The sequence below is a fragment of the Falco punctatus genome (genome assembly GCF_963210335.1).
Source record: "Falco punctatus genome assembly, chromosome: 9".
NCBI lineage: Eukaryota > Metazoa > Chordata > Aves > Falconiformes > Falconidae > Falco > Falco punctatus.
Genome location: NC_137589.1, coordinates 8,134,444 through 8,149,717, shown reverse-complemented (window position 1 = coordinate 8,149,717; position 15,274 = coordinate 8,134,444). Strand labels below are relative to the sequence as shown.

Below are 15,274 nucleotides of genomic sequence, written 5' to 3'. Positions count from 1 at the left end.
CCCAAGTTCAATACTGGGATGAAGGCTTCCTAGTATCTATCTAGGCAGTACAGGAAACATTCACACTTACCGAGAAGTAATTCTCCAAGTTACCTAACATGCTGTCAACAAACTTTTAAGCTACTCGGGGTTATGCTTTCGCATGTGGTACGAAAATGACATATTGTCTAGCTGTGATGCTCAAAAGTCTGTGGCCAGCTGACTACGTTTTACCTACAGGGAAAGGAATACTTAGATGCTTCTACACTAACCTAAATTTGCTCCCAAGAAATCTAAGCTTAGTCGCAAGGAATACAGCTGTAGCCTAGTGAGTAGGCAGGGAAGCTCTACAGAGGTAAAGGTACTTTCTTCAGCAGCTCAGCAGAAAATAGCTCGCTAATACAGACAGCATATTATAGGTCTGCGTACATAGCACCTCTCATCCCCAAAGATTTTAAATTAACAGTACACAAATATTGCTCAGCAATTGATTTGGAATGAACTCATGAGAGGCATCAACGCAGCAATAACTCACTACACACGACATCATAACCTCTATACATATGCGTGTCTTGTTTCCCCCCTCCCTCAACATTTCATTACCCTACAAGTGAAGACTTGGCTGAAAATCTGAAAAGCCTCATCATATATCCAACCATATGAGCATGGCTAAAACACCTGCAGGTAGTTGTTTTAAAGCATGGAGATGCCTAGCATGTGTGTGGATTTCCTCCCCATAATCTGTGCAGGCTGAACTACAGCCAGGGGGAGAAACTGCCTAGAGATTCCCCTCTTGTACTAATATATATGTTTCCAAACCAGTACTTCTAATCTACGGATCAAAAAAACCCTTCCCTAGACTATTTGGGAAATCTTTTCTACTGAGCTTCTGAAATCTGGGAATCTACAAGAAACTAAAATCAGATATTTTTTTTTTAATTGGGAAATAACAGAACTGTATTTAAAAAAAATAATTAAATTTATACCCCAAATCCATAAAATAGGGAAGTTCAAAATACCTACAAACTGGTATTAAATAGTTTGCTGTTTAATGCTTCAGAAAAGTATTCCAAACCCTTGAAGAAAAAACATTAACCAAACAAGTAAAAACTCAAGGAATTCACTAGTTCTTTTACTTTAAAAGTATACACGCTATCTCAGCCATCCATATTTTTGTTTTTGCTTTACATTTCACACTCTCTTCTATCACCATACTTAAAAACACTTACAATGAAAGGTAAAGTGAGTTTGAACTTCACAGATCAAAATAATTAGAACTTGCTGTTGCACCTTTATTTATTTAAAGGTACATTCTTAAGAAGAAACAAGTTAAAATTCAGTCTTGCAGAATAATTCTGTTTGGATTTTAAATAACTCCTATACCATCAACCAAATATAGTTATATACATTTTAAATCTGGGTTCCTTACTGTCAAGACCTCATTTGACGAATCAGATGCTGTTTGCTTCCCAAACTGTCTTCTACACGGCACTGAAGCAGTGCGCAACATTTTAAGCTAATTTAGAAACCGGCAACTTCTAACATTTCTGCAGAGTAGCTCTGTGTTTGGTTCCTCACATACACAAGCAGAAATCCTGATGGACCTCCAGAGCTTCACAGTACCAGTATTAATGCTTCACCTTTCCTGCCTGTGGTAGTGAAAAAAACAGAAGAAAAAAAAAAAAAAAAAAAAAAAAAAAAACAACAACAAAAAACCAGACAGTAAAATTCAACTCCCTGGTGAAAAACTGCAGCTTCTTAAGGGGGGATGTTGACAAGAAATTATTTTAGATCCCAAATATTAATCCATCAGGAAAATACCGTCTCCAGGCAGGATGGATGATTTAAGGTTACGAGCGCCTTCCTGCTTGTAACTTTTCTTACCTGGGTCTCCCCTCATTCTATTTCTAGGACCCCGTCAGCCACAGCGAGATGACATCCACTCTCACCGACCACGTCACCACCAGGACTCTCCCAAGCTTTCTTTGTACTCTGCAGAACATACCTGCCCTTTGCATTTTTCTCTTTATTTATTTACCAAACTGCAATTGATGTTTTAGCTTCTCAAAGGAACCTTTTCTGCCTGAATGATGTTTTCTGTGTCTCCCAGATGAATGCCATTTACAAGTCTTGCAACCTATTGAAACTACTTCACTTTGTCCAGATCTGAACAGCTATCCTGCCTAAACGCACAGACAGCAGAGAAAAGCACATAAAGGCTGGCAGAATAGGAGAACCGACAGACATTAAGAATATTTCAGGCACTCCCTCCTTTGTAGAATCTCTTGATGTTCTAATTCTGCTCATTTGTGGAGCCACTGAATAAAACTATTCTAATTCTTTATTGCAAACAGATTTTTCAACACACACACAAAAATAATAATTTAGCCAACAACTTTTCTTTCACTTTATTATTAAGATCACTTTGGTCAAGGGATTATTTTTTATAATGACAGAGTGGAAGAAAAGTTAAAAGAAACCAGTGTGATGACTAAGTTAGGAGAGGGACTCCAACTGTCCTCCAGGCTCCTACTGTCATTGTTATCTATCACCAGGTTACAGGGCACAGGAAAACTTTAACATCTACAATTAGCAGCTGAGTGGATGTCTACATATCTTCATTTTACCTTACTGTAATTTCACCCACTATTTCTTTTTCTTGACACATCACGTACATTACATCACTAATGGTCAGCATTAGACAGCACCAAATTGCTTCTGAATGATCTAATACCTTATATTTAATCCATTTATTATAAAGTTGCTCTTCTCCGCTCCCCCCCCCCCAAAATTTATCATTCACTGCCTTTAAGAAGAAGGAGGCAACCTGCCAACTTAATCAATCAGGTGGGTTTTAGCAGGGGTGGTGGGGTGTATTTCCTTGATTTGGGGGTGCGGGGTAGTGCCAACCTTTTTGCTTTAGGAAAAATTCCGGCTCTTCCATCAGGGCCCAAGGGATTATTTCCATTGAAACTGCTCCTTATATTTCATGGAAACAACAAAGACTTAAGACAGGCTGCTCCCACTCAGAGTTCAGCAAAAATACCATCTGGGAGTTGCTTCCCTCCTGTGAGGAAGAGGTAGAAAGGGGATAGATACAGGTTTTCCAGGCACATCTCTGACTGAATCCAGTGCTACAGCTACTCCCGCTGCCGCTCTTGCAGCAGCAGGTGGTGAGGAAGCTGAGCAAGTTGGAAAAATCCAGCATATTGGCATGGCAGCCCTGTAATTTTGGTACACACATACTCTAACTCCACTCAGACAAGACACGAACATTAATTTAGTTCTCTGTTAATTGTGAGAAACTGCATCTACTACTACAGATGGTTTTGAAAGAGCTAACTCAGGGCACGTGCTCTTTCCGCCTCTCTGTGACACAACACTGAGCAAATGTAAAAGAGAACAGATTCAGGGACTGGAGTCTTGCTCGGCCTGTAGGTAGACATCACAAGGGTTGCTGGCACCCCCCTCTGTATAGCATTCCTGTGAAAGGACACTTATTCACCAGTCCTACATTTTTTCAGCCTACTGTGCTAAATATCATCATTACATTTGGTAGGCATTCTAACAGAACTGCAATACAAATCTGTTTCACTTGAGAAGCAAAGCCTACGGTTCCTTAGGTTTTATAACACAGTGCTTAGTACAAATTCACTGAATTTTTCCAGTGCTTCACTATGTGATTTTAGGAGCCTATTTTCCCCAGTGGCATGCAAGTACTAAAATTGCGCTGCATTGCATTTTGCTCTCAGTAGGTGGGAAAGTGCACACTCAATGGGTTATTTTCCATTCTTTATTTCAGTTTTATGCAGCCACAGGTGGGGGGTCTTTCAGGTGGTTGCCTAGGTTTACTAGGCACTTTAGAGTCATAGCCAAGCTTTCTTAAAAGGGTCTTACAAAACATACCAGTGTTGTCAATCATGCAGTAATGAATTTCATCCTGCGTAAAGAGAAATAACTTTCAAGATCTCTCAAACTGGAAAAGGCAACACAATGAATATCAACAAGCAAGGGGTGAGACATCCTCTGTTTTGTAAGGGGCACAAAACTATGTCACTTGTTTATACTTACTGTTTACCTCTCTGTCGCTTCCCCTTCTTCTCCCCAGGTGTGATCTCTCTGCTTAAGGGCATACAAAGCTAACGAAGGATGTACTTTCCATCATTTACTTTTCTACCGCTGAGGCTACTAAGAGACCACAAAAATATCACAAAACAGGGAAAAAAGGGGAAGTTGTCAACCTACTTAACATTTGCTTTCAGAGCTCTGAAAGGAACTTTGATCAGCAAACATATCATTAGATCATGAATACAGGTATTCATATCCTATAAAATGTTGACAGCTTTCTCTTCTTGCATAAGAACACGCAATGAAATCATACAAAGATAAAAGATACCCCTTTCTTTCCTGAAGGCAAAAATTAAAGAAAGGAACCTTCACCTTCTCCTAACACTGCACACACACTGAACAAAGAAATGCAAAATACGTTGCATCTTTTTGGCTGTTCATAGGTTGGAAGAACTGTACACATTATAGCAAGATGTGCGCACCATGAAGAACCGACACACAAGGGGATAAAATAGTTTCATGGCTGTTATGCAGATGGCTGCCCTGACTGTGCAGGAAATTTCTTCCTCCCCCCCTCAGTTTTAAAGTAGGCTTCTACACATATTCATTATGTGGGAATTAGTACTTTGTTTCTGGGGACACCCACGTCCTCTTCATTCAGCTCAGTAACACTAACCACAGGACAGCAGCCAAGGTCACGTAAGCATCCTATCCTGCTTAGTAGTCTAAATCCTTGGAGAAATGCAGCTCAAAACGGAACGTCCAAATGATTTTAATTATAAGCAATATGAAGAATTGTGAAAAATATTCAGATGCAGTAGTACCGCCTGCGTGCATGTCATTTTCTTTTTCTCAATAGAGGCTTCAGCTATTCAGAAACTGAGATGTACAAGCTCAAAAGTAAGATTCTATGTCCCATGCGTTCAAAGGAAGGACTGCATTTGTGCATCCAAAATGGTAGCAGTCCTTCAGGCAGATTCGTTTTCATAAATAATAATCTGGTCTGTAGAACATTTTGGGAATGTCCAGTAGTATCTCAGATGACAGCAAGCAGTTTCATCAGCAAAAGCATCAAGAATCTCCTGAAATTTTCCTCAGAAAATGCATTAAAAGAAACAATGAAAATTTGCATTTTCATTAAGGACTCTAATTTAATGAGAAAACACCATCTTTCACATTTCCAATATTTAATACACAGACTCTTAGCATGGGGCAGATATTTACTGCCTCTGAAATTAAAACATGCTAATATGAAGAATATTCAAATGGAACACGTACTGTAAAGATTTATTTATTTATTTTTAACCAACAGTACAAAGCTTTCTCCTGCCTGTGTACTACAGAACAGTACAGGCTGTATGGAATACAGCAACACGTGTCTATATGTTATTGAAAACAGTAAATTCCCATTTAAACAAGGGTTACAATCTGTGCACTAAACACTCATTAATGGTTATGAATCAAAATAAGGGGGGGGGGCCTTGTAGCAGGTGTGCATATCTATGAATTTCAATACATTGTAAAACTGTCTGTAGCCAACAGCTTCATCATTTGGCCTTTCTGAGCTTAGAGACAGGCAATTTTTCATGATTTTACTATTTCTGGCCAAACAAAAAGTTTTTAATTAAATATACCACATGATTCCAGATGTTTGTTTATTTGTTCCAATGAGGCTGTAAAAATGCCTGAATTATAAAATTGGAGGACTCCTGCAAAAACAGGCTCGGCTGGAGTGCTAACGGAACACAGGGATCTCTCCGGAGACCCTGTGTGCACAGGACTGCGTGTGCTTTGAACCTGATTTCTCTGGAAGGGCTGCAATACTGCAGCTCATGACCGGAATTCTTTATTATAAAAGATTATAAGGCCAAGTAGCAAATTTACTAAACTTTTTTTTTTTTTTTTTAATGCCAGTTGCAGACTCGTTGCATCATTAGTTCTCCTACATATCTAAAGAAGATTTTAGATAGGTTCATGGTTTCGGATCCCAAGTTTCCACTTATAGAAGCCAATGTTTTCTATGTTTTTCTGCCACTTTATAGTCACGCTGCTTGGAGCTTGGGCATTCTCATGGTTTCTTATTGCCAGCACGACAAAATGAGCTATGTTGTGAAACATCAGGCACTTTCTAGTCTACCCAAAAATATGAAGTTACAGTTTTTTCCTCATTAATCATATTCCTTCTGATGTGACACTTGTATGGGTGACTGGGGCCCAGGCTGCTAGGTTAGTTTTGGCAAATATGGGAAAAGTTGCAATGAAAACCACAGAAATTATGGGAATAGTGACAAAAATATGGAAAACGTTCAGGCCTTCAACAGTCAGATTGGGGAATGTGCACTGTGGAAAAATGAAAGTCTCTACAATATTTGGAAAAAAAATGCAGACAATTTGGAAAGGCTGCCCGAGCCTTAGACTCCTAATTCCCATTAGATGCAGAATGGGAATTTTGTGCCCAACCCCTCAGCTATTTAATAAAATTTTAATTTAAATTTGATTAACCACTTAATTACTTTTTTTGTCTTTTAAAGTCTTGCAGCAGAGAAACACCCGTATTTTACTCCCACAGAGACAGAGCTCTCCAGGAGGTGATCCTCCGAGAACTCACTGCTAGTCAGCTTGATCACACTCCTTGGGTTTGCTTTCAAACCACAAAACACTGAGAAGGCTCACAAATTAATATATGTTGTCATTTAAAAGCAAATCTTCACTTTTCTGACCATCAAGAAAGCCTTTGCACAGAACTGCAAGTCACTTTATATATCATCCCAAACTCGTCCACCCCACCCTAGTTTCACATGACTGGTTGCTTTCATCATTGCAATATACAACAAGATAAGAGTACATTTTATGCTGAAGTTTTAATAATCTACAGTATCCTGATTCAAATCCAACATTCCTTGTATTCACAGACAAGAAATTGTTGACCCTGCAAGTGACAAGAACATGAATCCAATGACCCAGAAAATATATTTCTTGAACCATATTAGTCAAGGTCACACTGAAATCCAACCACAATTTATTCCACATTTGGAAAAGCCTTTGTGCTTTACAGAGAAACACGCAGGCGCTGGCAGAGACTATCACTACGGAGCAAGTGAGGTAAATTGGTCCACAAAAGACCACAGCTATTGGTGGTGGTTCTATTCCAGTCAACAAATAGATTAGGGCTCAGGGGAGGCACTACATGAGGCTCTCCTTAATCTGCTCTTTCATTACTGCCCAGCGAAAAACCAGTCTACAGCGGAGAGCTGAATGAATCATGTGTAAGTGCACTAGACCTGTTGATTCCTTTGAAAGGCAACATTTCTGACTGACTGTCAACTCACACAACCGGGAGAGATGTCCGATGCATTTGCAGACTCGGGGCAAGTACCAGTACAGGCGGGCTGCTGTTATCAGATGGAAGCATTTCACGGCAGTAAGCCTTCCTAAGGAAACGTGCCTTCTAGCATTTCTCCCTGCCTACATTGTTTCACTCATCTCTTCCTACCTAGTCTTCTCTCCGCAAGGCAACCATAGCAGAAAAACTGGGGAGGCAGTAAACTAGAGTGCAGCTTGGAAGGGGAAAAAAAAATAAAAAAAATACTCCGTCAGAGGTATGAAGTTAGCTGCACTACTGAAGAAATAGGCATGGGTCAGTCCTGTCCACCTTCCCTCCAAGTGTCAGGTTTGGCAGGTCTATGGGCACAAGCAGGGGCCATCCAGCAGTGGCTACGAGAAAGACCCAGCCTGCCTTTCTCTTGGATGTACCAGAAGCAGCTCACAACAGAGTTCTTTAGACATCTGGCACGACCTTCTGACAGACGGCAAGGACTCCAGCCCGCCTTTGACCGATTTTCTCTTTCAAATCCTTTTATCCAAGGGAAACTAAGGCAGGAAAACAAAATCTTTTCTTAACCAAGTCTTCTCTCACATTGGCACTCATCTGTACCAGTGCTTTGCTTTCCGTGCTTCTCCCCTGTCTCTCATGCTTTCATTAATCTCCATTTCCCAAACTGAAAAACAAAGCAAGGCACTAGAACCCAATTTCTCATTTCATACAGGCAAGCCAAATGAGATTATTATTTTTTTTTTTCAGAAGAGACTTCTTATTTTAGTCTTCTCCCACAGTGCCAAAAGATTTCCACCCGCTCCCCTTGAGGCTAAGTCATGAGCACTGCACAACTCACTGTTGGGACATATTTCCTGGCATTAATAGGAAATGTCACAGCTTATTTTTGAGTGTTCCTGCCCCTGGAAAATATGATCTTGTCTGTTCCATGCTACTGTGAACTTTTTTTGTTTGGTTTGGTTTAAGGTTATTCATCTCATGGTCAGAAGATCCTGGCCTAAGAGGTATGCAGCCTATCACTCACCGTAATGTCAGGCAGTTTCGAAACCGTAGTATTTTCAAAGGACACCTCATGTAAACCAACAAAGAAAATTTCTCACTATTCACAGCATCTCTGCCCGATACAGAACTTTGATATATTGCATCTGCTTATAGCTCTCTCATTCATTTTATTCTTAGTTATTAGACAAGTTAAAGCAAATACTTCTTATATACATATAAAGACATCTTTTGTTAAAAAAATTGTTTAAGATTCCTTAGATTAACTGAATGATAAAGTACTACCCACAGTTTTTTTATTATTATTATTCTCTTTTTGGACAGCATACAATGAGCTGCTTTATGCAGATATACAGAAAAATCAATTGATAAGCATAAATGCTGTTCACATTAAGAAAACTAACTGATTATGATAAGTTGCTACATAAACTGCTTTGTGACTTTCCCAGCAATCAATTTCAAACTCTAAATAAGCCTCTGGCTTGAAAACACAATGAGTACCTAACAACTGTGTCAATAACAACAACAGAGAAGACTGCAATGATAATATAAACAGGATAATTATCTTTCTAGAAGTAAGTATTTATGCAAACCGATTTCCTTTTCTTTTTATGTCCGTGATTTAAAGACAGCACAGCTTTTCAGAGCGTGTGTGTATTGAGTTGAATGCCTTCGAAAATAAGAACTTTTTATATTAACATCTACTATTAAGAAGTGTGTGTCAATTTTATAATTTTACTTCAGAAAGTCTGAAGTATTATCTTGAAACAGTACACTCAGTTCTGGAAGGACTGACAGACATTATCAGCTCCAGATGAACCTGAGAATATTTAAGTATAAACAGGCTGAACAAATTGAGGTAGAACAGGTAAATCCCCAGAGGATATTTTGGGACTTTCATGCATCACATCAATTGTATTATTCCCTCTGGCTCTCAAAAAGTTCCTTCTTTTTCCTTCAATACCAAATTTTAAAAGCAGTATGTCTCCTTTGACTTCTATTAGATTGTAAATTCCAGCACAACTGGACGGCTAAATGCTTGTTGAACATTCTAAGGGACACTTCTGTCTTGACCTAGTGCACATCACAACTCCTGCAAAGCTAGCAGCTGGGTTTTATGTATGGTACACACTAAAAAAAACACCACCAGAATGCATTCTGTATAGTCATACCAGTCATTATTGAAATGCAATATGCCAAAGAGTCTCAGTACAATAGCACAGTATAATAATCACAGGGAAAAAGAAAAAAAAAGAAAGGAAAAAAAAAAAAAAAAAAGCCAAACCAGACAGCTCAAGTTCAGGTGTCTCTCTAACAGATTATATGTCTACATGCTTTTGCTTGCTTAGGAATGCAAAAGCTTGGAAAGAACTTAATTCCAAAAAAAATCTTCAGTGCACCCCTGTTAGACAAAAAGAGAAACCGAGCGCAGAAAAAATCTCTCTTTTCCTTTGTTCAAAAATGTTTCATAAAATTACCTTTGGAGGGCTAATGGGAAGCTTAAAATTATTCTGCCCCTGGCTTTCTGGGCATTGCTTCTGAATGCAGTTTATGGCTTTCAAACTCAGATTAAACTGTTTCAGAAAATAAGTAAACGTATCTGTCAGTTGACCTAAACATATTGGTAGAATAAATAACAACGTTTCATTCAGACAGTCATCATTCAAATATAAAATGAGAAAATAATGTCTGTGCATACCAGAACACTTGGATAATTAACTGAATAGACAGCAACACAGGACAGTGGATTTGTTAAGGAAGTTCTTACAAGCCAGAATAGATTGGAACTATTAAACCTTGGCATAAATCCAAGCTAAGGTTCTAAAAACTACTTACATAAATATAGGCTTAGTTTTTAATGGAAACTGCTGCTTCTTCCTTTTACCAGTAAGGTATGGGGCAGCCTTACCACTGGTTGTTCCCAGAAGCAAGAGCACAAGAAAAGGAGCCATTTGTGAAATGTTACTGGAAACCAAAAGGCTTTGGCAAACAAGCATGTTTTCAAGTAAATCAGGTAATAGACAATGTTATAAAATACCTGTTTATCTAAAGGTCATCCAGCATTTTTTTTTTTTATATATATGGGAAAAACAGATCTGCATGAGAGTCATGATTTAGTAATATTACTTCTCAAGAGATGGAATGATAAATTACTCTTGTCCCCACCAATTGGAAAGCACTGTTCTTTTCAAAGAGCAAATTGAGTTTGAATGTTCACATATAACAACGGAACTGCCATAACAAAGATGCCATTATGAAAAAGGAATATACAACCTCATGGGGGGTGGAGGGTAGGAAGCCTTTTTCCACACATCAAACAAATTATCCTTAAAATTACATTATTAGAATTATAAAATTTCTTTTTCCATCAATGTCACTATGTTAAGAATTGAAAGCTCTATTTTAAGATTTTATATGTACTCAGTTAATAAAGTGTTGATAAGAAGCAGAAGGGTACCTGGGCCATACATACGAACCACTAAAAAAAATAATGATATACACAAAATATTTGGAGCAAGTTTCTACTAAAATACATGACATTTCATTACTTTGTGTATTGGGAGCGTGGCCATTTCTATTTAAAAACAACAATAAGAAACTGATTTATTTTTTCCTTAAAGGTGGATCTGGACAAGCAGAAAGAAAGGTGGGGCCCATTATATTTTGTTTCACCAGAAAATCTGAAAACTACAACAGTGCAAGCACTGGAATTTAAAAAATAAGTGAAATGCATTGTATGGCAGGGGGACATTTCTTTAAAGTAGCTTGTGTAATCTGGGTAAGAGAATTGCACAAATTTCACACAAGTAAATCACTGGTGTCTAAAACCATATAAAATGAGGCAGAAAATGCTAGTTTAACAAAGACCAAGGGAAGACCCTTAGGAGTTTGAGATCATTGTTTTGGAATCAAAACAAAAATAAAGATGGCTATAAAATTACCACTTTGGAAGGCTTGCCTAATGGGACAGCAATTAGATCTCATAAAGAACCAAGACATATTGCTGTCAGGTACCCAAAACCTGCATAGGAGGCCAATACATTTTCTGCTAAAAAATACGAACAGCGGGATCAAGTAAAGGTTCAACTTAGAAATGTGGGTCTAGGCAACAAAGTAATTTAAGGGAATAAAAACTTTCCCGAGATGAGGAAATATTTTCTAGACCCTCAAAATATGTATCCAATATTTATTGCTCTCTTCATGTACTTATATACTCAAGCATCCTAACATTTGATATAGTAATTACAGTGATTATTCTGTATTATTCCATGCTCATGCTTCACTGTCACATGCTGTTTCTGTGGGCTCTGAAAGTGAGAGGTTTTTCAGTTCCTGAATGCTGCCTGTACAAAATACTGTGTCAACCCAAGACCACCAGATCCTGTCTGGAAATAACATACCGCATGCATGAACATGAGAGCTATAAGATCCATGGTGCAACACATGCAGAATTGTATGCTTTTTCTCTCCCTGCAAAATTCATAGATAAATAAAGCGAGAAACATCCAAGCAAAACTGTACCATTCAAACACATTCCGCTTGCTGCTGCTCCCCCTCCCAGTCCTCCCAAAAATCAATTTACAGCTGTACCAAACCATTTGCCAGACTTTCAGATTCTGGTAAACACATTTCTCCAGGGACAAATAAGAGCACTCACAAACTTAGAGCATTCTTCTTTCCAGTTTGCATTGAAAACTGCCAATACTTACATATGCAACAGCTGATTCAATCGTTTTTTACAGCACTGAATGCATTCAGTGAAAAAAAAAAAAAAAAGTATCGAAGATATTCAGAACCTAAAATAGCACGTTTAAGTATTTCATTTTTTTCTTGGAGATTTTTCTATTGAGTCCAATTAATCTTTTATGGACTTGTTAACTTAGAGATTTTTCTTTGTATAAAAGAAGCTGATTGAGTTAATGGGCCTTGCCAGCAGGTTGTTCCAAGCTTTATTTACAACACCTGGAATTTTGGAAACTTTTCTTAATTATTTCCTTGTGAAAATATTTTATATATACATATATAGAGAAACTCATTGGACCATGCTAACAATGTCTCTTTTAGGGCCAATTTTACCCTTTTTTTGGATGACACTCTCTTCTCCATTCACTTTATTTATAACTCTGCTTAATCATCAAGGAAATTTTCAGCATGTTTAGCATGCAAAGCAGAATATTTCTGGGAAGAATAAAGACAGAACTAATAAAGAATTATGCACACACCTAAGGGTAAGAAGTTGATAATTTGGGAAACATAATTTTCCCCTTTCATAGTAAGTGAGCAGACATTCTCAAACCTTCATGAAGACAGTGGTACTTGGAACCTGGTGAGGTCCAGCTATGAATGGACACTACCGACATCTCTGCAACACCTACTACAGCCATGCAACTGCTTTAGTGTCAGGGGAGTCAATTAATCACGCTGGCATACATCCTTTGATGCTTCATGATCCTGGCATTTCTTTCGCCAAGTCAGATTCCAAAATCAGCCGTGACGCCACACTTCTAATTCACTATTATCTAAATAAACAGATCTGAAGATACCCTGCTTTTAATAGTACTTTATACGGGATTTTATAGAAAGCAGGCATTTACAAGGTTCTGCCATTCTACTTACTGTTCTTCTAGTCCCTAGCCATTTAATCCAAGACCAGAAATCCAGCCTCAAAGCAAATATGCTTACCTGAAAATCAAAGCCACCACACGTACCTTGGGAACTAGGAGGACAGTGGGTTGCAGCTATTTTCATTTGTTCCGGGTTTTTTTTGTTGCTGTTGTTTGTTTGTTTTTTTAATCTCTGAAGACCAGGTGAGTGCTGAAATCCAGGATTTTGGTTTGGCCTTTGCTCTTTACAAAGCACCAGTTACTGCATGTGCTCAGCGTCAGAACACAACGCACTAGAGCACGTCCAGGACGCCCGAATTCCAGCACACCACACAAATTTACACCAAGACCAGAGTGTAGCCTCACGCCCATTTTTAGCCCTGGCACAAGCACAGCGATACAGGCTGCAACCAGTTAAAGTCTAATCAGTTGCTCCCCTCATCCTTCCCACCTGAATCACGGCTCCTCATTCAGTTGCATCACCTGCCTGATTCTTTCAGGAGGTTTCAAGTAATAAAGCATTCTGCTAACACTGCCTCAGTCTTCTGCAGCACTGCACAGCTTGAACACACACTGAAAGTGAGCTACCATCACTTCATAAACCTCAGACTGACTTTGAATCCCAAGTCCTCTACCAAACCTGCCCCTACACAAACGGTTTATCATCAATATGGAATCCACGGGTCATGTGGGAAATAAATATTAAGAGCATCGGTGCTCTAGTTTTTAAGTTGAAAAATGCTAAAGCTTTATAAATTTCTCCTTTTTGGACCCAAGGTGAAAGAGCTTGGAATGTACCCATCCTGACTGCTTCAGTTTTTCACCTGTTCCCTGAACTTTTTGCTCCATAGGTATGCAGAAGGAATTTGAGAATTTTTGCCCAAGGTGCTTTTTAAGTTCTAAGGCTTGGTGAAAAAGGAAATTGAATGCTGATCCGCCTTTAATGTTGAAAAACAGAGATGAATCCCCTTTTATTGCAATGAAAATGTGTTAACATTTCAAAATTATAGCCCTAAATTGTGAAACTGCCAAAAAGCTCTCTCTTTACAAATATTAGAAAGTTTACAAATTCTCTCAAAATTACCAATGGTGCGTGTAATCATCTACTTAGCAATATTTAAGTACTCTAATCTCTTCACATTTTTCTTTCTCACACACAAAAAAATATCACTGAGTGTTTTTATCCATAGGTTTATTTGCTTTCCCAGTAGACTACCTTTAAATCCTTTTTAATATGAGTTAAAAACTGTAGTCTTGACAGGTATGGCTTTCTCATCTAGCGCTTGAAAGGCACAGCATTCTCCGTACAGTGCCAAGGCAGCAGTAACTAACGCAGAGGGGGCCTTACAGCAAAGCTCCCACCTCGCAGAAGTTCATACCTCTGTGGTTGGTGAGGTCTCTGGATCCTGATGGCAGAGGTGTGTAGTGGGTCTCTGGAGAGGTGGAGGCAGCATCACTGGAAGCCTGGGTGAGAAAACAAGTGTTATCATTACTCTGAGTGAAAGCCAATGATTATGTTAAGAGGACACACCTGCAAGATGAGCGCTATGATATGGTTACAGGTGCACAGAGCCATCAGCCGTGGAGGATTTGTTTGGGTTTGTTAAGGCTGCCTGCAATCCTTCAAGGCAGCTGTGCTCACAAGAGTTTGCACAATGCTATTAGGCATGATTACTAAAGGAGCAGATTCTACAGCTCACAGCTTCAAAAAAATTGCCATCTTTATCAGGGAATCTTTAGGTGATGTTAAAAATGTTTCTCTTGGTGAAACAGCTTAATATTTACCCGAAGGAAGTTATGAGTGAGTCCACATGTGAAAAAAGGAGACAGAAAACAGAAAGCTGGGGTAAGATACCATACTTCTCAAAACTAAGCAAAAATCAGATTCTGCCATCCCACTGTTCTGTGAACTTAATAAAGGGATCTCTTAAAAACTATAATGCAAAAATGTGGCAAGTATATGGAAATATTAATAATAAACATTTAAAACCCACACCAGAAGCCGAATACATTTAAAGAAGTAAGTACCAATAAGACTTGCTCAGAATCCTTAAAAGCAAAATGTGTAAAGGAGAAGAGAGGAAACCTAAACCTCTCCCCATAACAAAAATTACAAGATCCTATGATGCCAATTTAGAAAGATTAGACCATGAAGCTATAGTTCGCAATAAAGGTGCAATAAATCTTCACCCAGTTGGACGTATCATCTGAAGGAAAGAGCAATATCACTACAAGACAAGCCATATTTACCACCTTGCTTTTTAGCTATAAAGCAGCAGTGTTGTGTTGT

The 15,274-nt window shown here is 38.6% G+C and overlaps 1 protein-coding gene across 2 annotated transcripts in view; it reads right to left on the bottom strand.

The window, feature by feature from the left end:
- LRMDA (leucine rich melanocyte differentiation associated) overlaps positions 1–15,274 on the bottom strand; it is a 295,266-nt gene that overhangs the window by 94,569 nt on the left and 185,423 nt on the right. For both annotated transcript variants that reach the window (XM_080403241.1, XM_080403240.1), the window contains exon 3: positions 14,364–14,448. In XM_080403241.1, coding sequence (XP_080259367.1) covers positions 14,364–14,448 — 85 coding nt within the window. The remainder of the gene's footprint in view (positions 1–14,363; positions 14,449–15,274) is intronic.